General features: G+C 40.7%; 9 protein-coding genes across 11 annotated transcripts; 7 read left to right on the plus strand and 2 right to left on the minus strand.

The window, feature by feature from the left end:
• Positions 1-1,051: 1,051 nt before the first annotated feature.
• Positions 1,052-2,093, plus strand: LOC122321700 (uncharacterized). The gene is made up of 2 exons (XM_043212588.1): positions 1,052-1,985; positions 2,080-2,093. Exons 1-2 carry the CDS (start codon positions 1,052-1,054, stop codon positions 2,091-2,093), a joined length of 948 nt encoding a protein of 315 aa, XP_043068523.1.
• A 1,312-nt stretch (positions 2,094-3,405) lies between these two features.
• Positions 3,406-5,282, plus strand: LOC108125541 (uncharacterized). Its single transcript, XM_070276814.1, has 3 exons — positions 3,406-4,885; positions 4,940-5,060; positions 5,131-5,282. The coding sequence occupies exon 1, from the start codon at positions 3,406-3,408 to the stop codon at positions 4,819-4,821; it is 1,416 nt and encodes a 471-aa protein (XP_070132915.1). The 3' UTR covers positions 4,822-4,885; positions 4,940-5,060; positions 5,131-5,282.
• Positions 5,283-5,777: 495 nt separating this feature from the next.
• On the plus strand, positions 5,778-7,788 carry LOC108125388 (uncharacterized). The gene has a single exon (XM_017241558.3). It carries the CDS (start codon positions 5,843-5,845, stop codon positions 7,235-7,237), a length of 1,395 nt encoding a protein of 464 aa, XP_017097047.2. The 5' UTR covers positions 5,778-5,842; the 3' UTR covers positions 7,238-7,788.
• A 588-nt stretch (positions 7,789-8,376) lies between these two features.
• On the plus strand, positions 8,377-10,495 carry LOC108125387 (uncharacterized). 2 transcript variants are annotated; one of them, XM_017241556.3, is made up of 3 exons: positions 8,378-10,103; positions 10,160-10,273; positions 10,334-10,495. In XM_017241556.3, the coding sequence occupies exon 1, from the start codon at positions 8,612-8,614 to the stop codon at positions 10,016-10,018; it is 1,407 nt and encodes a 468-aa protein (XP_017097045.2). In that variant the 5' UTR covers positions 8,378-8,611; the 3' UTR covers positions 10,019-10,103; positions 10,160-10,273; positions 10,334-10,495. The 2 variants fall into 2 exon arrangements, with proteins under 2 accessions (XP_017097043.2, XP_017097045.2); XM_017241554.3 differs by having other exon boundaries at positions 8,377-10,273.
• Positions 10,496-10,939: 444 nt separating this feature from the next.
• Positions 10,940-16,224, minus strand: Ifrd1 (Interferon-related developmental regulator 1). Its single transcript, XM_017241559.3, has 5 exons — positions 15,353-16,224; positions 13,295-13,979; positions 12,965-13,208; positions 11,598-11,825; positions 10,940-11,533 (listed from the first exon to the last, which is right to left on the minus strand). The coding sequence occupies exons 1-5, from the start codon at positions 15,387-15,389 to the stop codon at positions 11,450-11,452; spliced, it is 1,278 nt and encodes a 425-aa protein (XP_017097048.1). The 5' UTR covers positions 15,390-16,224; the 3' UTR covers positions 10,940-11,449.
• LOC108125391 (uncharacterized) lies at positions 11,899-12,932 on the plus strand. The gene has a single exon (XM_017241561.3). It carries the CDS (start codon positions 12,014-12,016, stop codon positions 12,872-12,874), a length of 861 nt encoding a protein of 286 aa, XP_017097050.2. The 5' UTR covers positions 11,899-12,013; the 3' UTR covers positions 12,875-12,932.
• A 299-nt stretch (positions 16,225-16,523) lies between the features above and the next one.
• On the plus strand, positions 16,524-18,775 carry LOC108125390 (acyl-CoA-binding domain-containing protein 5). Its single transcript, XM_017241560.3, has 3 exons — positions 16,524-16,916; positions 17,043-18,052; positions 18,396-18,775. The coding sequence occupies exon 2, from the start codon at positions 17,045-17,047 to the stop codon at positions 18,002-18,004; it is 960 nt and encodes a 319-aa protein (XP_017097049.2). The 5' UTR covers positions 16,524-16,916; positions 17,043-17,044; the 3' UTR covers positions 18,005-18,052; positions 18,396-18,775.
• Prx6a (Peroxiredoxin 6a) lies at positions 18,714-19,691 on the minus strand. Its single transcript, XM_017241562.3, has 3 exons — positions 19,339-19,691; positions 19,094-19,286; positions 18,714-18,983 (listed from the first exon to the last, which is right to left on the minus strand). The coding sequence occupies exons 1-3, from the start codon at positions 19,610-19,612 to the stop codon at positions 18,782-18,784; spliced, it is 669 nt and encodes a 222-aa protein (XP_017097051.2). The 5' UTR covers positions 19,613-19,691; the 3' UTR covers positions 18,714-18,781.
• Positions 19,692-19,934: 243 nt separating this feature from the next.
• Positions 19,935-22,033, plus strand: LOC108125386 (uncharacterized). 2 transcript variants are annotated; one of them, XM_070277828.1, is made up of 3 exons: positions 19,935-21,646; positions 21,701-21,814; positions 21,885-22,033. In XM_070277828.1, the coding sequence occupies exon 1, from the start codon at positions 20,172-20,174 to the stop codon at positions 21,552-21,554; it is 1,383 nt and encodes a 460-aa protein (XP_070133929.1). In that variant the 5' UTR covers positions 19,935-20,171; the 3' UTR covers positions 21,555-21,646; positions 21,701-21,814; positions 21,885-22,033. The 2 variants fall into 2 exon arrangements, with proteins under 2 accessions (XP_070133929.1, XP_070133928.1); XM_070277827.1 differs by having other exon boundaries at positions 19,935-21,814.
• Positions 22,034-22,049: the final 16 nt, after the last annotated feature.

Raw genomic sequence — 22,049 nt, forward strand, 5'->3', positions numbered from 1 at the left:
CGAAGGCTATATCTTGGCAAATTATTATCCGATTCTTGAGCGTAATACCTTAAACGGGTTGTGGATCGATTCTCTTTAAATCTGCATCAAAATCTAGAAACAAATTATTTTTAAGATTTTTTGTCAAATTTCCTGGAGGATCCCCTTCAAAAATGGGGAAAGCGCATGGAGGCACAATATGGCCACAGCGATGGCTATATCTTTGCCAATAGTCATCCGATTCTTGAGCGGAATACCTTAAACGATTTGTAGATCGATTTTCTTTTAATCTGCATCAAAATCTAGAAGCAAATTATTTTTTAGATTGTTTGTCAAATTTCCTGGAGGATCCCCTTCAAAAATGGGGAAAGCGCATGGAGGCACAATATGGGCCACAGCGATGGCTATATCTTTGCCAATAGTCATCCGATTCTTGAGCGGAATACCTTAAACGATTTGTGGATCGATTCTCTTTAAATCTGCATCAAAATCTAGAAACAAATTATTTTTAAGATTTTTTGTCAAATTTCCTGGAGGATCCCCTTCAAAAATGCGGAAAGTGCATGGAGGCACAATATGGGCCACAGCGATGGCTATATCTTTGCCAATAGTAATCTGATTCTTGAGCGGAATACCTTAAACGATTTGTGGATTGTATTTTGTAGCTTTTGAAAAAAATATGTAATTAATAGATCTTTTATTAATTAAAACAAAAAGGATAAAAATTTTACACAAGAAAATGACATTTATGAATTTTTGTCGGGTTTTTCAGAATTTGACGTCATTTTTTCGGTGCATCTCCAAGAAATGGTACCATTTTTGATACATATCAATATTGTCTCATTAATCCTGATAAAAAAACGAGACCAATTTCATTAGAAAATTTTGAAAATTGTTAAAGTTAAAAAGGTTTTCCAAAATTTTTGTATATAGATGTCCACTAGGCAATATACAAATAAAAAAGGGGAAGTACCCACTTTTATTGCACAAAGTATACCAAATGCGAGTATAATGCCGTCAGTCAGTCGATTTTCCATTTTCCACCTGTCGAGTCCAAGCGAGCGGAATAAGTATGAGCGAATCGCCTATAAATAGCTCTTCCTCGAGTGCAAAAAATAACAAAATCAGTGAAAATAATGCGGAAGATTCAGCTGCGCCCTTCCAAAGCGGCCTTTCCTTTCAAGTTCCATCCAAAGCCTCGTCCAACATTTTAGTCCTTAGCTACGATTGCTTAGAAGGAATATTCTCACTTCTGAGCTTACAAGATCAGTTGAGTTTTTCGCGTTCCAATCGCAAAATAGAACGGATGTACAGGAACTACGCCCAGAGGAAGTACAAACACATCACTAAATACATCTACCACACCCTCGAGGAATCTGATCTGGAATATCTAGTGGAACAAGTCAACGAGGATTTAATCAGCTATGAGTCATATGTGTATGCCTCTTCCCGAGCCGAGGAGGAGTTGCGGTTACTAAGAATGCACTGCCCTATGCTGCGGCGCCTCAAGATGACTTTCAGTCGACCCCATTGGGAGGACTTGATCCAATTGAAGAATTTAAACACTCTTGATGCCTTTTTAGAGTTTAGTAGCACTAATGACTATGAGAAGTTCTTCTTTAATCTATCAGAGAACCTACCGTGTCTGAGGAAGCTAGTCTTGGAAGCTCCCGACAACAATGGGAAAGGACTCCACGTGCTGGAGAACCTAGAGCATCTAGAGATAGATGACTTTTCCGAATTAGATGCCAAATACCTGACCGATTGCTTCATCAAGATGAAAAATCTGCACTTTCTTAAAATGGGAATGTGGAACCCATACCTGACCAACGAAAACTTATCCGCGATTGTCGCGAACTGCCGGAACTTGGAAACGCTTGAGTTCACCGGCAACAAACTCATCAATAATGTGGAACTCGAAAGGGTTTGTGAGCTGCCCTGCCTGAAGCACTTAATAGTGAACCTTCAAAGACTTGAAAGGCCGGGTTTGATCGAGGGACTTGTACGTAGGACTGGCACTCCTCTAGAGAGCCTTATTCTATTTGACTCGTATTTGTGTAAGGAGCATATAGAGCATATCTGTAACATTACTTCCCTTAGAGAACTATGGGTAGGCAGCAAAGACTATGATTTCAATGTGAAAGGCTTCATGAAGTTAAAATTTCTTGAATACCTACATCTGGATAAGGAAGGCATTACTAATAATCAGTTGTTGGAACTGCTTCTTGGATGCCCACGCCTACGGGTCTTGAATGTGTTATATTGTTGGAATATTACTTCCGATTTCATTTCTTCACTTAATAGTTCTTTGAAGAAGCTTAAGGAAACCAATCGTGAAAAAATTTCAATATATTTAAGATACTCTCCTGTGGATTGGGAAGAAAACTTCAGCTTTAAAATTGAGAACATACACATCATAAATGGCCATTTAAAATCTCCTATTTTAAAAGAAAAGGAGCGCAATATTCTATAATAATTATTACGGCTCCGATAGCTTTTAATATCAATCAGGATTACTTCATTCATACCTATAGCCACCACAGTGAATTATTTAAGAATAATTTTTAATGCCCAAAACACACAAGGTTATCACACAAGGTTGGAAATTTCTCTGTCCGGCGTTGCCTTAGCCCCCGGGGATCCAAATCTGCTTCCGCTTTTTACACAGATAGTCCCCGAAAATGTAGAATTTTCGTCTTAGATTAACAAATCAGCGTAAGTTGCTATCTACATTCAGTGTATACACTGCAAAAAACGAAAAATAAACTTAAAAATTATTGAATGAAAAGGAAAAATATTTTCCCAACTTGTTGCGTTTTTCCTGTTAATTTTCTTTCGCTCCCGCAACCTCTACGATTTGCTCAGTGCAGGAACTCGATTCCCTCACCAACAGATTCGTTGCACACTTTTGACCAAATTTATAAGACCCTCTGCAAGGGTGTAAAAAGAAGATTTTTTTTTCGATATTTTAAGTTCTGTACAAATTTTTTTTTCTGACTGAAAATGAGAAAAATTTTTTTTCTATATTATTTTTAGTTTAAGAGCTAGGAACTAAGAAGTTAATAAAATTTACCACTTTTTAGAAAAAAATGGAATTTTTTATGTATGTATGTATGTATAGTATAAGCAAAGTGAGCGAACATGTGCGCATAGTTTTTATGGCAAGTGTAACTTTTTTATTTTTGTAAAATTAAAAAGATAACAAAAGTCAACATGTCAAATTCTGTTTCCAAACCCACAACCTCACCATACATATTTGTGATCACTGATTTTAAAAGCTATTCTAGTTCGAGTAATCTACGATAAGGGGAAGTACCCACTTTTATTTCACAAAGTGTACAGGAAACGGTCATATTGCTGTCTCGGCATATTCAGTCAGTCGGTTATCGAGGGTCAAGCTGTCGAGTGTAAGCGAGCGGAATAAGTATGAGCGAATCGTCTAAAAATAGCTCTTCCTCGATTATAAAAAAACGCAAAATCAGTAAAAATAATGCGGAAGATTCAGCTGCGCCCTCTTCAAGCTCCCAAAGTGTTTCATCCAATATTTTAGTCCTGAACAACGATTGCTTAGAAAGAATATTCTCACTTCTGAGCTTAAAAGATCAGTTGAATTTTTCACGTTCCAATCACGAAATAGAATGCATGTTCAGGAACTACGCACAACGGAAGTACAAACACATCACTAAAGACATCCCCGACAGCCTTAAGGAATCTGATCTGGAATATCTAGTGGAACAAGTCAACGAGCATTTAATCAGCTTTGAGTCATATCGGTATTCCTCCTTCATACCCGAGAAGCTGTTGCGGTTACTAGGAAAGCACTGCCCTATGCTGCGGCGCCTCACGATGGCTTTCACGCAAGACCGATGGGAGGACTTGAACCAATTGAAGAATTTAAACACTCTTCATGCCTTTTTCGAGTTTAGTAGCAATGATGTCTACGAGAAGTTCTTCTTAAATCTATCAAAGAGTCTCCCGTGCCTCAGGAAACTAGTCTTGGAAGCTCCCCGCTACAATGGGAAAGGACTCCACGTTCTAGAGAAACTACAGCATCTAGAGATAGATGACTTTTCCCAAATAAATGACAAATACCTGATCGATTGCTGCAAGAAGATGAAAAATCTGAAATTTCTTAAAATTGGATTGGTGGCCGAAAACATGAGCAACAAAACCTTCCCCGCGATTGTCGCGAACTGCCGGAACTTGGAATCGCTTGCGTTCATCGACAACGAACTTCTCGATAATGAGGCATACGAAAGGGTTTGTGAGCTCCCCCGCCTGAAGCACATAATGATAGCCGGTCCGCGTCTTCGAAGACCGGGTATCATCAAGGGACTTGTACGTAAGACTGGCACACCTCTAGAGAGCCTTATTCTGTTGGATTCGAATCTGTGTAAGGAGCAGATAGAGCAGATCTGTTATATTACTTCCCTAAAGGAACTCTGGGTAGGCAGCGAAGACGATGATTTCAGTGTGGAAGGTTTCATGAAGCTAAAATTTCTTGAACACCTACATCTGGGTATGGAAGGCATTACTAATAAGGACTTGTTGGAACTGCTTCTCGGATGCCCACGCCTACGGGTCTTGAATGTGTTAGATCTTTGCCCAAATATTAATTCCGATTTACTTTCTTTACTAAATCGTTCTTCGAAGAAGCTTAAGGAAACCAATCGTGGCGAAATTTTAATATATTTACATGACTCTTCTGTGGATTGGGAAGGAAACTTCAGCTTTAAACTCGACAACATTCAAATCATAAAAGGCTCTCTACATGAAGATCCTATTTTATTGCAAAAGGAGTTCCATATTCCATTAAAATTATTCAGACATTATAGCTTTTAAAATCAATCAGGATTAGTTCATTCATACCTGCAGCCAGCCCAACTCACAATGAAATATTTAAAAAGTATAAACAAACATTTAATTACGCATTAAACTCATGGGTTTTTTTTATGCCAAGACCTTAGAAACCCCCCAGACACTACCCAAAAGCAAGACACAAGCTCTTGGCATAGAAAATTCAATTCAATTCAAGGGACCGGGACCGGGACCAGGCCATGGCAGAAACGGAAACTTGAAAGGTAAGCACCCGCACCGAACCCAACCAGACCCGGGATGTTCGACTAATTTCATATTCATATGCATATTTAGACCAACTGCCGGCCGAGGATGCAGGATGAGGAGCCGGAGACCCTTGGAGAAAAGCAACAACCCAGAAACTATAGCCCAACACTTTTCAAAAATTAAATATCTTAAAAATAATGTTAGAAAAATGCGCCAAATAAATAATTTTTGTACCTAAACCCAAAGGCCCACTACTAGAGTATAAAATGAGGATGAGGATGAGGTAGGTTGGCCTTGGCTCTAAGGAGTATGGGGATGGATATTATCCCCATTTTGTTGGGCAGTGCATAAACAAAGCCGGGAAGGCTCTTCTCCTTATTAGAAGAGTGCGATGCCAGACGGACATGCTCATCTAATCCTAACATGCTAATCCTGATCAAGAAGATATATGTATATTTTATAGGGTCGGAGATGTCTCCTCCACTGCGTTTTGGACAAAATTACAATACCCTCTGTGAGAGTATAAAAACTTAACTAAGAAGAGCCCATGTAACAGTTTTATTTTTGTAAAATTATAAAGATATCGAAAGTTAACTAGTCATACCCTGTACAAAGCCCACAACCTCACATATTTGTCATCACTGATTTTAAAAGCTTTTCTAGTTCTAGAAATCTACGATATCAGCTGTCCAATATACATACAATTAAAAACTGGAAGTCGGTCATATTGCTGTCTCCCCATAGCCTGCCAGTCGGTTTTCGAGTCTCAAGCTGTAGAGTCCAAGCGAGCGGAATAAGTATGAGCGAATCGCCTATAAGTAGCTCTTCCTCGAGTCCAAAAAAGCGCACAATCAGTGAAAATAATCCGGAAGATTCAGCTGCGCTCTCTTCAAGCTCCCAAAGAGTTCCATCCAAAGCCTCGTCCAATATTTTAGTCCTCAACTACGATTGCTTAGAAAGAATATTCTCACTTCTGAGCTTAGAAGATCAGTTGAATTTTTCGCGTTCTAATCACGAAATAGAACGCATCTACACGAACTACGCCCACTGGAAGTACAAACACATCCCTGAGTACATCACCAAAAGCCTCGAGGAATCTGATCTGGAATATCTAGTAGAACAAGTCAACGAGCATTTAATTAGCTATGAGTCACCACTGGATCCCTCCTCCAAAGACGAGGAGCATTTGCGGTTACTAGGAATGCACTGCCCTATGCTGCATCGCCTCAAGATGACTTTCATGCGAGACCGATGGGAGGACTTGAACCAATTGAAGAATTTAAACACTCTTCATGCCTTGTTACAGTTTAGTAGCAATGATGTCTACGAGAAGTTCTTCTTTAATCTATCAGAGAACCTACCGTGCATGAGAAAGCTAGTCTTGAAAGCTCCCGGCTACAATGGGAAAGGACTCCACGTGCTGGAGAAACTACAGCATCTAGAGATAAATAAAAAAACCGAATTAGATGCCAAATACCTGACCGAATGCTGCTTCAAGATGGAAAACCTGAACTTTCTTAAAATTGGAACGTTTACCAGAAACCTAAACAACGAAAACTTCTCCACGATTGTCGCGCACTGCCGGAACTTGGAAACGCTTGGGTTCACCGACAAGAAACATCTCGATAATGCGGCATACGAAAGGGTTTGTGAGCTGCCCCGACTGAAGCACTTAATAATTTTCTTTCCGCGTCGAAGGCCGGGTTTCATCAAGGGGCTTGTACGTAGGACTGACACTCCTCTAGAGAGCCTTATTTTGTTTGGATCGAATCTGTGTAAGGAGCAGGTAGGGCATGTCTGTGATATTCCTTCCCTCAGAGAACTCTGGGTAGGCAGCGAAGACGATGATTTCAGTGTGGAAGGCTTCATGAAGCTAAAATCTCTTGAATACCTACATCTGCAAATTCCATACATTACTAATAATCATTTGGTGGAACTGCTGCTTGGATGCCCACGCCTACGGGTCTTGAATATGTTTTATTGCCCGAATATTACTTCCGATTTAATTTCTTTACTAAACAGTTCATTGAAGAAGCTTAAGGAAACCAATCATGAAAAAATTTCCATATATTTAGAAGACTCTGGTGTGGATTGGAAAGAAAACTGCTCCAGCTTTAAAATTGATAACATACACATCATAAATGGCTATTTAAAATCTCCTATTTTAATAAAAAAAGAGTTCAATATTCCATAAAAATTATTCCAACTCCGATATCTTTTAATATCAGTCAGGATTACTTCATATATACCTGTAGCCAGCCCATCTCACAGTGAATTATTTAAGAAGTATGAACAAACATTAAATTACGTTACCTCGCAGCTCGGGAGTTACTGGGAGAACAGGATAGCCCAGCTATCCCTTATCCATTCCTAAAAATCATCTCCTTGGTCTCGGCCACGAAGTTGGGAAACTGATCTCCAAATAGCTCACTACAAAGTGCCGCAAAAATAATAGTCAACTGAGGTGCTAGTGAGACCCTTTCACAATAGTCCTGCAGGGATGAGGAGGAGGGATACTAAAACAGGGATGGAAAAATATTAAGCAAAAAAAATAGGATAGGCCCAATGCAAGTCAAATTACCCAAAAAAAAAATTATTAAAAACTTAGTTAAATTCTAGGAGGTCCTCTTTAAAAACGTGGAAAATGCATGAAGACACAATATGTCCCACAATATGTTATCCGATTCTTGATCGGAATACCTTTAACGATTTGTGAATAGATTCTCCTTTAATCTGCATCAATATCCAAACACAAAATATTTTTTAGATTTTTTGTCAAATTTGTTGTTGTTGTTGTTATTGCTATTATTGCATTCAGTTTGGATTTGCTTTCGTCTGTCATTTGGCGCTTGCAACATTTTGCTTTTGCTTTACAGTTTTAAAGTTTTGAAGATTTTAAGGCTCTGCAGTTGGACAAGTCTTCTCTAGTCTTCTCAATTCATTCTCAAATTCTTTGTTTTGATTTCTTTTCTCTTAACAGACTTTTCTCTTAAATGCTGATTTTTGATCTGTTCAATTAGTTAGTTAATCAATAGTTCTATAACTGTTTATTAGGAGTCTTTTATTGCTTGAGTATGTCTTCTCTAAAAAATGTGTGTGTGTAGTGAGTGGAAAATATAAACTTGTAGTACCTGAAACGAAAAAAAAATAAAATAATTTTAATTAATAAACTAGTTTATAATCAAAATTGTAGTATTTTTAAATTTAATTATAAAAATAAAACAAACAACTGAACTAAGTAAAGCCCATGAAACTTTATTATTGTTTAAGGAGAACTTGTGCTGGCTTAAGAGAGCATTAGAAGAGTACTACCTTTCTCTTAAGCACAGCTGATTTCTCCTGACCGATTTATAACTGAATATACATATGTACCTTTATAAAGATAACGAAAATCGCACCCTGTACAAAACCCAGAATCTCACATATTTGTCATCTCTGATTCTAATAGTTTCCAGTAATCTACGATATAGATGTCCACTCGGCCAAATGCGATTATAATGCCGTCTCCCATAGCCTTTTAGTCGGCTTTCGAGTCTCAAGCTGTAGAGTCCAAGCGAGCGGAATAAGTATGAGCGAATCGCCTATAAGTAGCTCTTCCTCGAGTCCAAAAAAGCGCACAATCAGTGAAAATAATCCGGAAGATTCAGCTGCGCCCTCTTCAAGCTCCCAAAGAGTTCCATCCAAAGCGTCGTCCAATATTTTAGTCCTGAACTACGATTGCTTAAAAAGAATATTCTCACTTCTGAGCTTAGACGATCAGTTGAATTTTTCGCGTTCCAATCGCAAAATACAACGCATGTACCGGAACTACGCCCAATGGAAGTACAAACACATCAATAACGACATCACCTTGTACCTCGAGGAATCTGATCTGGAATATCTATTGGAACAAGTCAACGAGGATTTAATCAGCTATGAGTCATATGTGCATGCCTCTTCCAGAGCCGAGGAGCAGTTGCGGTTACTAAGAAAGCACTGCCCTATGCTGCGGCGCCTCAACATGACTTTACGGCGACCCCATTGGGAGGACTTGATCCAATTGAAGAATTTACACACTCTTGATGCCTCTTTAGAATTTGGTAGCACTGATGTCTACGAGAAGTTCTTCTCAAATCTATCAGAGAATCTCCCGTGCCTGAGAAAGCTAGTCTTAGTAGCTCCCGACTACAATGGGAAAGGACTCCACGTGCTGGAGAAACTACAGCATTTAGAGATAGATGACTTTTCCTGTCTAGATGCCACATACCTGACCGATTGCTGCATCAAGATGAAAAATCTGCACTTTCTTAAAATTGGAAGGTGGCCCAACAACCTGACCAACAAAAACCTCTCCGCGATTGTCGCGAACTGCCGGAACTTGGAAACGCTTGAGTTCACCTGTAACGAACTCCTCAATAATGTGGAACTCGAAAGGGTTTGTGATCTGCCCCGCCTGAAGCACTTACTAGTGGTACTTCAAAGACTTGAAAGGCCGGGTTTGATCGAGGGACTTGTACGTAGGACTGGCACTCCTCTAGAGAGCCTTATTGTATTTGACTCGTATTTGTGTAAGGAGCATATAGAGCATATCTGTAACATTACTTCCCTTAGAGAACTATGGGTAGCCAGCGAAGACGATGATTTCAATGTGGAAGCCTTCATGAAGCTGAAATCTCTTGAATACCTACATCTGGATATGGACGGCATTACTAATAAGCAGTTGTTGGAACTGGTGCTTGGATGCCCACGCCTACGGGTCTTGAATGTGATATGGCGTTGCCCGAATATTAATTCCGATTTCATTTCTTTACTAAAAAGTTCTTTGAAGAAGCTTAAGGAAATCAATCGTGAAAAAATTTCAATATATTTAAATAGCTCTTCTGTGGATTGGAAAGGAAACTCCAGGTTTAAACTCGACAACATTCAAATCATAAAAGGCTCTCTATGGGAAGCTCCTATTTTACACAAAAGGAGTTCAATATTCCAAATCAATTAATCCGACGCCGATAGCTTTTAATATCAATCAGGATTACTTCATTCATACCTGCAGCCAGCCCATCTCACAGTGAAATATTCAAGAAGTATACACAAACATTTAATTACGCATTAAACTCATGGGTTTTTTTTTAATACCAAGACCTTAGAAACCCCCAGACACAACCCGAAAGCAAGACACAAGCTCTTGGCATAGAAAATTCAATTCAATTCAAGGGACCGGGACCAGGCCATGGCAGAAACGGAAACTTGAAAGGTAAGCACCCGCACCGAACCCAACCAGACCCGGGATGTAAGACTAATTTCATATTCATAGGCATATTTAGACCAACTGCCGGCCGAGGATGCAGGATGAGGAGCTGGAGACCCTTGGAGAAAAGCAACAACCCAGAAACTATAGCCCAACACATTTCAAAAATTAAATATCTTAATAATAATGTTAGAAAAATGCGCCAAATAAATAATTTTTGTACCTAAACCCAAAGGCCCACTACTAGAGTACGAAATGAGGGTGAGGATGAGGTAGGTTGGCCTTGGCTCTAAGGAGTATGGGGATGTATATTATCCCCATTTTGTTGGGCAGTGCATAAACAAAGCCGGGAAGGCTCTTCTCCTCGTTAGAAGAGTGCGATGCCATGTGTACCACCGATCCCCACCCAGATCGCACAGCCCGTAGAGTAGTGCTTTCGTATGTCTGAACAAGTCGGGAGTTACTGGGAAAACAGGATAGCCCAGCTATCCCCCATCTATTCGTAAAAATCCAACTCATTGGTCTCGGCCTTGAAGTCGGGAAACTGTATCTGTATATGGCTGTATCTTGGCTTATAATCAGCCGATTTTAACCAAAATTCTAAATCTATTCTCCACCAATCATCTACAATCGACCCATAATACAAATTCCCATTTTAAGAAAAAACGGACATTGAAAATTTCTTGTAAGCCTAGTTATTTATTTTAGACGTATTTGCTACAAAATATATATGTATCATACACATAGCTTATTACAATATGCATTATAGACGCCAAGTTAAGCGATGACTAACTTTAGTAGATTACCATTCAACTAATTTAGCAACATTAAAGCGGCATATATGTATATTTATTAATTATACCTACTCGTATAGTAATATAAAAAAAAAACATCAACAATATAAGTGTCGCCCCACTGTGGACTGCCTTATAATTAATGAAACACAATATTGTGTAAACGATAAATATTCAATAATATTTAAATGATGGCTTCTCCGTGTAGTTACCAACTAGACGAATTTTGTTACATAATCATTGGGAATTATTCTAAATTTAGACTTTGGCTACGCAGCGCCGTGTATAAGCTAAAATCAGAAAGAATTCAACTAGTACGTCCAGAGTTAGCTATAAAGAAAAGATTCTTGGGATGAATCTCGGATGAGTGGGGACTATTTGGAGAGCTTTAAGTGACAACGGCCGATCGCTTGTCGCGATTCTTTCCACGAGAAATAGAGCGGGCCTTGAAAGCGGCAGCATTCACCAGATGCTATTGAAAATAAATTAAAATGTCAATTATTTTTCATAAAAAATTAAAAATATAATCAACTTACACGTTCGAGTTTGGTCTGCTTGACTTTGGCATTGCCATTAATGCCGGTGTTGGTTAGACGAGCCCCCAGCTGGAAGATCTCGCGAATAAATTCATTCTCCTGCAGCTGCGAGGTCATTCCGGGGCCCATGACCGTGCACAGGGCCGAGTATTGATGGTGAATGGACCAGGCATCCAGGGTGAGAGACTCGTGGCCGAAACGAATGTTGATTTCTGGTGAAATATCCTCCTGGAATCAAAAACCAATGAATTAATAAATGAATCAAGGTAGGCAAGGAATAATGGTTTCAAGCAGAAGCATGTGGAACTATCAATTTTAGTCACAGATTCATAAAAAGCAGACAAAATTTGTTGTAAATATACATTTTTGGTCAACCCAAAAAAACTAAAAAACAAAAAAAAAAACTTCTTGGCAAGATGATGCTGTCAACCTATCAGCATGACTATGTGCCACCCAGTGCCAAACGGTATGAGTTCCTCACACGTGCCAAAGGTCTCGAGGGTCACGACGGGCCCAAGGTAATTGAATGCCAATGCGCTGATGAGTCCAAGATCAACATGCCGCCAGCTGCCTCAAAGGACTGCAGCGGTGTGGAGTGGACGGGCATTGCGCCCATGGGAAAGCTAGTCGATCCACGGCTCATACCCACCCAACTGACCCAGGACCAGGTCGAGAAGATGGCCTTTTCGGCGGAAACTGACTGCTTCAAGCTCCAGCCGAACCGTTTCCTCAAAATCCTGCGCACCGTCTACCCCGATCTGTACGAGCGGTTGAAAGTGCTGCCCAAGGATGAACTGAGCCGGAGGCTGGAGAAGAACCGAATGTTCACCACCTATCAGATCGATTACTGCAACATGAACGAGTACCCGGAGGGCATATACGAGAGTCTGAAGACTGAGGATGAGTCCTCCAAGCAGAACTCGAACAAACTGATGAGCGAGCGCGGACCATGCTCCGAGTTCCGGGACAATGTCATGAACGAATTGGAACGTGAGTCCTCCACCGGGTACGACGTGTCCCGGGACGAGTGCGAGAAGTCATACAAGCCGTTTAAGACCACCTTCGCTGACTCCTCCTCCTTCGTCGACTCGGGCAGCAACTCGCACTGGAATGCCGCCCCAACGACATACCGCAAGATGCCGAACTTTAGCGAGTATATGGATTCGATTAGCCGGAATGGTTGTGTCATTATGCGCAACAAGCTGCACGATCATTCCAAGTGCTTGGCCAAGTACTGTAAGCACGATCTCAAGTTCACTTGTGCGGAAATGAAGTGATTCCTTTGAATGTAATAGTCGTGTGCTTTTTGGTTTGAATTACATTTTGGTAGCGTAACTATCTAGGTCTTCTTTTTTTTCGAAACTTACCTCCAAGTAGCGGAGCACATCCCTGAAGGTGGCACGCTGGGCCTTGCGATCGCGCTTGGCCCGGTACTTGTGCGAATCGGTGGCAAGTTGTTTAACGGCATCGCACAGCTCGGGTATGTCTTCCTCGAGGAAGTCCTCATCGTGGGCACGGCCCGATTCCAGTATCAAAGCAATGGTCTCGCCAGCGGCCATGCGAACATCCAAGTGGGTGGATTGCAAAAGACCCAAGAATTTTTTAATCGAACTATCGAGTAAAGAAGATATTTCCATTTTCAAATGATAATACTATCATTTTCCATATCCAAGACAGTATTAGAGATTTATACTCACGGGAACATGTTCTGTCCGGTAGTCATTAGGGAAACAAAGTCACCAGAGGGTATCAAAGTGAGCAACAATCCCCAGGCGGACAAGGCCTCGGCGTGCAAGGCGCCCGCCTCGGCAGTAACCGAGACCGGAGTCTTGTCATCGCCGCGCAGATAGCTGCCGGCGAAAATGCCCTCGAAGCACTGCATCAACTGCACCAGCTCACCGACATCCTCGCATCCCAGGAAATTGAGCAATCCCAGGGCTGTGCAGCACTTGGCCCGGGCGTCATATCCCATCGACTTGTCCTGGACGGTGGTCAGCAGGAACTGATTCATGGCCTTGGAAATGCCCTCGTCTCCGCCCATCTGCAGCACCAGAAGGGGTGCCAGTCGAGCGCCCCACACCTGCTCCTGTCCCTTGCCCCGACGTATGCTCTTCTCCACGAAATCCATCAGTGTCATCTTTCGGTCCTCCACAAAGTCCGGCATATAGCGATGCATCAGCAGTTCGCAAATCGATTGCAGGGCCTGGACACGGGTCTGGGCCGACTTCTCGGTGGCCTGCTCCAAAGCCTTTTCAAACTTTTCCTCAAAACGCTCATTGGCCAGTTCGTCGGTGGCCTCCGAGGAGGCAATCTCCGAGACATGAGAGTATACACTGACATTATCAAAGGACTCGTCGTCAGAGTTGGAGTCGTTGTTGCGACCTGGAAGGGATAATTTTTGATTAATTTTCCAAAAATATTAATGCTCTCCAACCTATCATACTTTTTTCTTATCACCCTATGGTTCTAAAACTGTATGGAATCATTGCATGTTTGCACATGTTTGAGTGTACATAAGAAAAAGCTATTTATTACTCACTCTCTCTACATATGTACTCTCATTTAGAGGTGATATATATATATATATAAATATACTTTGTAGAAAAAAAAAAAAATCAAATAAATTTCATGCCAACGGCACAGCAATGACCTTCAAGGCTACAGTTTGGGAGCCAGTATTGTGCAACAAGTTTCTTTTCCAAGAAAAACCCGTTACGGCAATTTGATGTTTTTTTTTCCCTCCTGTTTCTCCACTGTTTCTATTTGGGGCTAAAGCTGTTTTCACCTAACAGTTTTTAATAACAGCTGTTACTTAAAGTGACTTTACTTGGCAAATAAACAAACTAGTAACTAACTAAATGAGGCATAATTAGAAGCAAGTGAGTAACCAAATAATCAGTAATTATTACAGCAATTATATAACCTTAATTTATACTATTGGCTTTTAAAAGAAGGCATGTAAAAGGAGAAGTATTACTTAATTTCTTGGTAATTGTAATGTTTGTTCCCGATAATCTGTCATTGAATATACATACATACTATATACATACATCCAATTACATCTGTATATAAAGTGTACTGTTTGCTGATAATATTTTGTTGTTGTTGTTGTGAGACTGTCAGCTGAGCGCTGAGGAAAGGAAAGCTTTCAGTGCCAACACATCACAGCACAGCAACAAAACGAAAATAATTATTTTTTCGATTGCCAAACAGGTTGCAGATAGAAAAAGCTTTGTTTGTTAAACAAACGCAATGCACAAAACTGGCGAAATATTCAATACCCAATGCATGACTAATTCGAAAAGGTCATAAACCAAAGAAAATGTAAACTTTTGCTTCAGTGGCACTGAAATTCTGAAAGTCTAAATTAAATACTTTAAGAAATATAAACCATAGAGTGCAAGGCTGTATTATGTAAATATCAACAAAAAAAAAACAACAGCTGTTGAGTATTTTTCTTATTAAGCTATTAAACAATTAAATATTATATAGCTAATAGATTCGAATATTTTTAAAACTTTACTGCGTAGTTTCCTAAACACGTTTTTCAAGATATGTATGAAAAATATATCATTCTTAAGATTCTCTCTCTGGGTGGTTCACCCCATTTTGTAGACATTTCAAGGCTGCAGATTCAGATGTTCTAAGGAACAGCTCTTTATTCTTCTTACAATATACATTTTTTTGGCTAAAATTATACCTGCTTCCGCTGCATCTTTATCTTTGTCTAGCACTTGGGGGGGGGGGTGACTCACCTTTGCCTGTTCCTGATTTCTTGTTGCGTCGCGGCATGATGTTGCTTTTGTTGTTGTTGCCTTTGGTGGATTGGTTTTTGCGTTGTTCACGAATTTTGAAGTTTGAGGCTATCAACGACGACGTTTTGGTTACTTTTGGTTTGGCCTGCTTTGTCGCTGTGGCAAAACGATGCTAACCCTGTAGCCGAGTGTGTCCTTTGACGGCAGCGGCAACGGCAGCAGATGTCTACACGACAGTAAAAATGTCTACACTTTGGCGGCAACTAAAAACGCACGTGTTTGCTCCGATTTATTGATTACTTGACGTTGGAATTTAGGTTAGAATTTGTTGAATATTCGATTTGATTTGATTTATATTCGTGATTTGAAACGTTTTTAATCAGGAAGCACCTATGCAAAAGCTTTGGTGTTTCCAATTTTTGGCAATTTTACACGATTGTCTCTGGTGCTTGGAAATGCTTAGCTCCGATCGCAGAATGAAGGTCGTCGAAGAACGCGGGTGTATTTTATTTATACGCTGATGTTCTCCCTGCTGCTTGGCTGCTATAGTACAAAAATTTCGTGCTCTGGTTGTCGTTGCAGCTAATTTCATGTTTAATTGCAATGAAGTCACTCTCCGCTTCTTTGGCAGACACTCCACCACTCGCAAGTCTTGTGAAATTGCCTTCGCCGCCGTTCGATTACTGATTATTGTCGTTCTCCTTACCGTTTAAAGAGATTTAACAATGCGTTACGTTTTCGCCAGCGCTGGCACTTTGTCTGACTCAATGGTAGCAGCTTTCGGAAAGCTCTGCGGGCGTTTCTTTAAAAATAATGCAAATAATTAAGCCCTTGATTACCGATTTTGACGAAATGAAAAAGTGAGTGACCATTTAGCAGTGTGACAGTAATACCAAACTTTGCTAATTAGTATTTACAAATTAGCGATGGAAAACAATCGATAAATATATAAAATACCAAATCATGACAAAGACAGTGTAAGGTAGCCAAGATTCTTAAAGGCGTTAACTGATAATCAGTTTATAAAATATTTTTTATTTTATCAATTTTTTGTTTTTTATAAAATGTAATCCAACAAGTTGTTTTGTTTTCATTTCCAACTGCAACCATAGATATCGATATCGTATCAATAATATCAATATTACAACACTGCTACACCCACACAAACACAAACAAAAACACGCACATGTACACGTTCACGCTCACCAATTTAGAGAGAGAGTTTTTGGGTTTTGTTTAGTTTTTTTTTTAATTGCAACTTGAATTGAAGGCCTGACCAGTGCGAAGAGCGCTCTTCGCACAAGTTATTTGCGACTCGATACGCCGAGGTTGATAAGAACAAAGGCGAGTGGAAAAGCTTCAGAAGAAGCTTAAGGCGAGGAAAACGGGCAGAGCGGCAACTGAACTTCAGAACTCGAACTTTGGCACGGAAACCTTCATTAGCCTCATCTTATTCGTCGTGGATATATGACCTGCCAGTCGGAATCAATAGCGTTCTCCAACTACACAGGCACTGTCACTGCCCAAAACAGCTTGCATCAGTGTTATTGCACAAATTAATTAGGTAATTTGTAAGCGCCATCCAAGACGTTCACTTGGGGCTGGGGATTATCGGCACCGAATATGTGAACTTGGCCCCCCCTCTATCTTATCGATGCTTGATTTTTTTGTTCGCCTCCTAATCTTACAGACATGGCTGCAGCAATTGAACAGCGTTTCCAGGCCGCCGTCAACGTGATCAAAGGACTGCCCAAGAATGGACCTTATCAGCCCAGCACCTCCATGATGCTGAAGTTCTATGGCCTCTTCAAGCAGGCCACTGAGGGGGCGTGTGACCAGAAAAAGCCCGGCTTCTGGGACGTGGTCGGCAGAGCCAAATGGGATGCCTGGCACGATAATCGCCACCTGAACAAGGAACAGGCTATGCAGCGCTACGTTGAGAGCCTTAAGGAAATTATCGAGACGATGTCGTTTACAGAGAATGTACAAAACTTTGTGGGCAGTCTTGACGGCTTGGGGAACATTAATCTCGACGAGCTGGAACTGGTTTCGCCGGGAATGCGCGAGATAGCTGAATCGCATCCCAACTCGCCGTTCCATTCGCGAACAAACAGTCCGCAGCACGGCTTTAACGGCAACGCTGACGAAGATCTGGATGCTCCGCTGGCATCATCAGAGTCGATAAAGGATGAGGCGGTGATAACTAATGGCCACATAGCTGCACCACTGACCAATGGCTATGCTGGAAAGCATAATAACTTTGCACACGATCCCCACAACTACACGAACAATAGCAGTGTGGCGATTGTAGAGCCCTCGGACGATGAATACGATGATCCGTACGACCTTAGCCACGAGCTGACCCAAGCGATTGCCCAAAACACGGAGCTACTGCAACAGATCCAGACAGCGATCTCGCGGATGAACAGCGACGTGGGAACAGTGCAACAGCGGGTCAGGAGCCTCGAACAATCGGTTAAGGAGCTGCCCAGCGGCCAAAGTTCAAAGCGAGAAGCGTGGAAAAGTTCACAGCCTTCTTGGTGGCCTTTCAGAAATATTTCGCCCCTATGGTTCGCCATTCTGATCCTGTGGCCTTTTGTGGTGCGACGCTTCGCGGGATTGCTCCAAACAGCGCCACAACGCAGACGCTGACGCCAACGTCCTTATCAACTAGCGGAAGGGGCAATAGTTAGTTAAAATGTGAGTACAAGATTTATGTTAGTCGTTAAATTAAGGCTATAAATCGGAATGATTAGGCAGAATATAGTATATTATTCAGAATGTCTTATTATTTTGTATCAGTTTGTCAATAACAACACATATTTCCCGAGGAATTCCCGCAAATATTCAAATTAAATAAAAACCGGTTATAGGCGATAACTTTTACTTAACATTTCCTAATATTTGCATTTCATTAGCATATTCAGAAACACTTAGAAGAGAAAGCTGCGCCCTACTCTTCTGTTTATGTTTCTTATAAAATTAAGACTTGCTTGTTTATGAAATTACTTTAAATTTAATAATATTTTCATTCTAATTTCAGTTTCCTTTGGTTGCGGGCACAAGCTTGGTCTTTAGCTTTCATCTATCCTCGAAAGCATTATTCGGTTATTGTACAGAGTCGGCCTTATTTGTAGAATCCTAACCCCACGGTTATCCAGTTGCAATGTCTTTACTATATTTTATCGATTCGCTAAAATTATTTGTATATTTATTTTGTACTGCAAAACGCATTCCCCACATCTGATTTAGTTTGTAAGCAAAATGTTTCTTGTACAATTTTTCCAACAGCAGACGCTTTATTTTATTTTTAAAGTGTCTCCCGTGTAATTATGGTTGTATGTGAACAGTCTCTTGTGCATTATTTTGTTGTTAATTTGTATTTTAATATTTTTTTGTAATAAAGTCATGTTTAAAAGGTAATTATGCCTATGGTTGGGGTGCAAATCGTAGATAAGACTTGCCAGAAGGCACTGCAACACATACGGCTCCATTGGGAAAGAGTTCCGAAATGTCCTCGGTCTTTACTGTTGGCAGGATCATGCAATCGGTGCCCGGTTTCCAGTCTGCTGGCGTGGCCACGCTCTTCGTTTGCGTCAACTTCAGTGAGTCTATAACTCGAAGTATTTCACTGCAATTATCAAAACGAAAAGGTATAGTTTAAAATTAATTGGATAGTTGGTGATTCAACCATTAAGTGGGGGTTATTATAATTCTAGAATACTATATTATAATACTTACTCAAAGTTCCTACCAGTGGTCGCCGGGTAAAGGATCGACAGGCGCAGCTTCTTTTTTTCGTCGATTATGAAAACAGCACGGCATGTGAGGGGAATGCCATCCGCGTTGAGCTCATCCTTGTCCAGCATGTTGAGCTTCACAGCCAGCTCACGTTTGTCGTCGGCAATGATGGGATAATCGAAGCTTCTGAGCTCTGAAAGGACACGTTGAAAGATTTCAAATCAAACCATGTTTTCTAAACTTACTGCCGAAGCTCTTGATATCCTCGATCCATCCTTGGTGCGACTCAACCGTATCGCAGGATAACGCAATTGGTTTGACGCCCCTCTTCAAGAATTCCGGAACCAAGGATGCAACACGAGCCAATTCCGTGGTACATACGGGAGTATAGTCCGACGGATGGGAGAACAGGATAGCCCAGCTATTCCCCATCCATTCGTAAAAATCGATCTTCCCCTCATTGGTCTCGGCCTCGAAGTTCGGAAACTGATCGCCAATATTTAAAGCCTTGTCCGACATATTAGCAGAAAAAGTATTTCGAAAAATAAAGCAAAGCTTACTACAATGTGCCGCAAAAATTGAAGTCAGCTGGGGAGCCAGTGGGACCCTTTCGCAATTACTCCTCCAAACCAGGGATGCAAAAAATACAATAGACCCAATGCGAGTTGAATTATTTTATCGGATATAGATCACAAATATCGGATATAGTTGGCCGATCGTTATGAGAACTTTATTAGTTCTCAAAATTAGAATACCCTCTGCAAGGGTATAAAAACTTAACTAAGTAAAGCCCATGTAACTTTTTTATTTTATTTTTGTACAATTATTAAGATATCGAAACTCAACAAGTCACACCCTGTACAAAACTCACAACCTCACATATTTGTCATCACTGATTTTAAAAGCTATTCTAGTTCCAAAAATCGACGATAAAAGCTGTCCAATATACAAATAAAAAGGGAAAGTACCCACTTTTATTCCACAAAGTATACAGAATACGGTCATATTGCTGTCTCCCCATAACCTGTCAGTCGGTTATCGAGTCTCCAGCTGTCAAGTCCAAGCGAGCGGAATAAGTATGAGTGAATCGCCTATAAATAGCTCTTCATCGAGTACAAAAATTCGCACAATCAGTGAAAATAATGCGGAAGATTCAGCTGCGCCCTCTTCAAGCTCCCAAAGAGTTCCATCCGAAGCCTCGTCCAATATTTTAGTCCTTTACTACGATTGCTTAGAAAGAATATTCTCACTTCTGAGCTTAGAAGATCAGTTGAATTTTTCGCGTTCTAATCGCGAAATAGAATGCATGTTCAGGAACTACGCCCAGCGGAAGTACAAACACATCACCGATAGACTCGAGGAATCTGATCTGGAATATTTAGTGGAACAAGTCAACGAGCATGTGATCAGCTATGAGTCACTATCGCAACCCTCCTACGGAGACGAGGAGAAGTTGCGGTTACTAGGAAAGCACTGCCCTATGCTGCGGCGCCTCAGGATGACTTTCATGCGAGTCGGATGGGAGGACTTGAACCAATTGAAGAACTTAAACACTCTTGATGCCTTTATACAGTTTAGAATATTTTATGTCTATGAGAAGTTCTTCTTAAATCTATCAGAGAATCTCCCGTGTCTGAGGAAGCTAGTCTTAGAAGCTCCTGGCTACAGTGGGAAAGAACTCCACGTGTTGAAGAAACTACAGCATCTAGAGATAGGTCACTTTTGCAATTTAGATGCCAAATCCCTGGTCGATTGCTGCATCAAGATGAAAAATCTGCACTTTCTTAAAATTGGAAGGTGGCCCAACAACCTGACCAACAAAAACCTCTCCGCGATTGTCGCGAACTGCCGGAACTTGGAAACGCTTGAGTTCACCTGTAACGAACTCCTCAATAATGTGGAACTCGAAAGGGTTTGTGATCTGCCCCGCCTGAAGCACTTACTAGTGGTACTTCAAAGACTTGAAAGGCCGGGTTTGATCGAGGGACTTGTACGTAGGACTGGCACTCCTCTAGAGAGCCTTATTGTATTTGACTCGTATTTGTGTAAGGAGCATATAGAGCATATCTGTAACATTACTTCCCTTAGAGAACTATGGGTAGCCAGCGAAGACGATGATTTCAATGTGGAACACTTCATGAAGCTAAAATCTCTTGAATACCTACATCTGGAAATGGACGGCATTACTAATAAGCAGTTGTTGGAACTGGTGCTTGGTTGCCCACGCCTACGGGTCTTGAATGTGTTAGATTGCCCAAATATTAATTCCGATTTCATTTCTTTACTAAATCGTTCTTCGAAGAAGCTTAAGGAAACCAATCGTGAAAAAATTACAATATATTTAAATGGCTCTTATGTGGATTGGGAAGAAAACTCCAGCTTTAAAATTGATAACATACACATCATAAATGGCTATTTAAAATCTTCTATTTTAATAGAAAAGGAGTTCGATATTCCATAAAAATTATTCCGACGCCGATAGCTTTTAATATCAATCAGGATTACTTCATTAATACCTGCAGCCAGCCCAACTCACAGTGAAATATTTAAGAAGTATAAACAAACATTAAATTACGCAATAAACTCATAGGTTTTTTTTATGCCAAGACCTTAGAAACTCCCAGACACTACCCGAAAGCAATACACAAGCTCTTGGCATAGAAAATTCAATTCAATTCAAGGGACCGGGACCAGGCCATGGCAGAAACGGAAACTTGAAAGGTAAGCACCCGCACCGAACCCAACCAGACCCGGGATGTACGACTAATTTCATATTCATATGCATATTCAGACCAACTGCCGGCTGAGGATGCAGGATGAGGAACTGGAGACCCTTGGAGAAAAGCAACAACCCAAAAACTATAGCCCAACACTTTTCAAAAATTAAATATCTTAAAAATAATGTGAGAAAAATGCGCCAAATAAATAATTTTTGTACCTAAACCCAAAGACCCAC

This window comes from Drosophila bipectinata, chromosome 2L, assembly GCF_030179905.1.
Source record: "Drosophila bipectinata strain 14024-0381.07 chromosome 2L, DbipHiC1v2, whole genome shotgun sequence".
NCBI classification, from domain to species: Eukaryota; Metazoa; Arthropoda; class Insecta; order Diptera; family Drosophilidae; genus Drosophila; species Drosophila bipectinata.

Coding starts and splice junctions, on each gene's coding strand:
- LOC122321700 (XM_043212588.1), top strand. CDS start 1,052: ATGAGCGAATCGCCTATAAATAGCTCTTCCTCGAGTGCAAAAAATAAC.
- LOC108125541 (XM_070276814.1), top strand. CDS start 3,406: ATGAGCGAATCGTCTAAAAATAGCTCTTCCTCGATTATAAAAAAACGC.
- LOC108125388 (XM_017241558.3), top strand. CDS start 5,843: ATGAGCGAATCGCCTATAAGTAGCTCTTCCTCGAGTCCAAAAAAGCGC.
- LOC108125387 (XM_017241554.3), top strand. CDS start 8,612: ATGAGCGAATCGCCTATAAGTAGCTCTTCCTCGAGTCCAAAAAAGCGC.
- LOC108125391 (XM_017241561.3), top strand. CDS start 12,014: ATGATGCTGTCAACCTATCAGCATGACTATGTGCCACCCAGTGCCAAA.
- Ifrd1 (XM_017241559.3), bottom strand. CDS start 15,389: ATGCCGCGACGCAACAAGAAATCAGGAACAGGCAAAG. Junction 13,209..13,294: donor ACCGGACAGAACATGTTCCC/GTGAGTATAAAT, acceptor TTTACTCGATAG/TTCGATTAAAAAATTCTTGG. Junction 11,826..12,964: donor ATGTGCTCCGCTACTTGGAG/GTAAGTTTCGAA, acceptor TTTTGATTCCAG/GAGGATATTTCACCAGAAAT.
- LOC108125390 (XM_017241560.3), top strand. CDS start 17,045: ATGGCTGCAGCAATTGAACAGCGTTTCCAGGCCGCCGTCAACGTGATC.
- Prx6a (XM_017241562.3), bottom strand. CDS start 19,612: ATGTCGGACAAGGCTTTAAATATTGGCGATCAGTTTCCGAACTTCGAG. Junction 19,287..19,338: donor GGATATCAAGAGCTTCGGCA/GTAAGTTTAGAA, acceptor GTGTCCTTTCAG/AGCTCAGAAGCTTCGATTAT. Junction 18,984..19,093: donor ACCACTGGTAGGAACTTTGA/GTAAGTATTATA, acceptor TGATAATTGCAG/TGAAATACTTCGAGTTATAG.
- LOC108125386 (XM_070277827.1), top strand. CDS start 20,172: ATGAGTGAATCGCCTATAAATAGCTCTTCATCGAGTACAAAAATTCGC.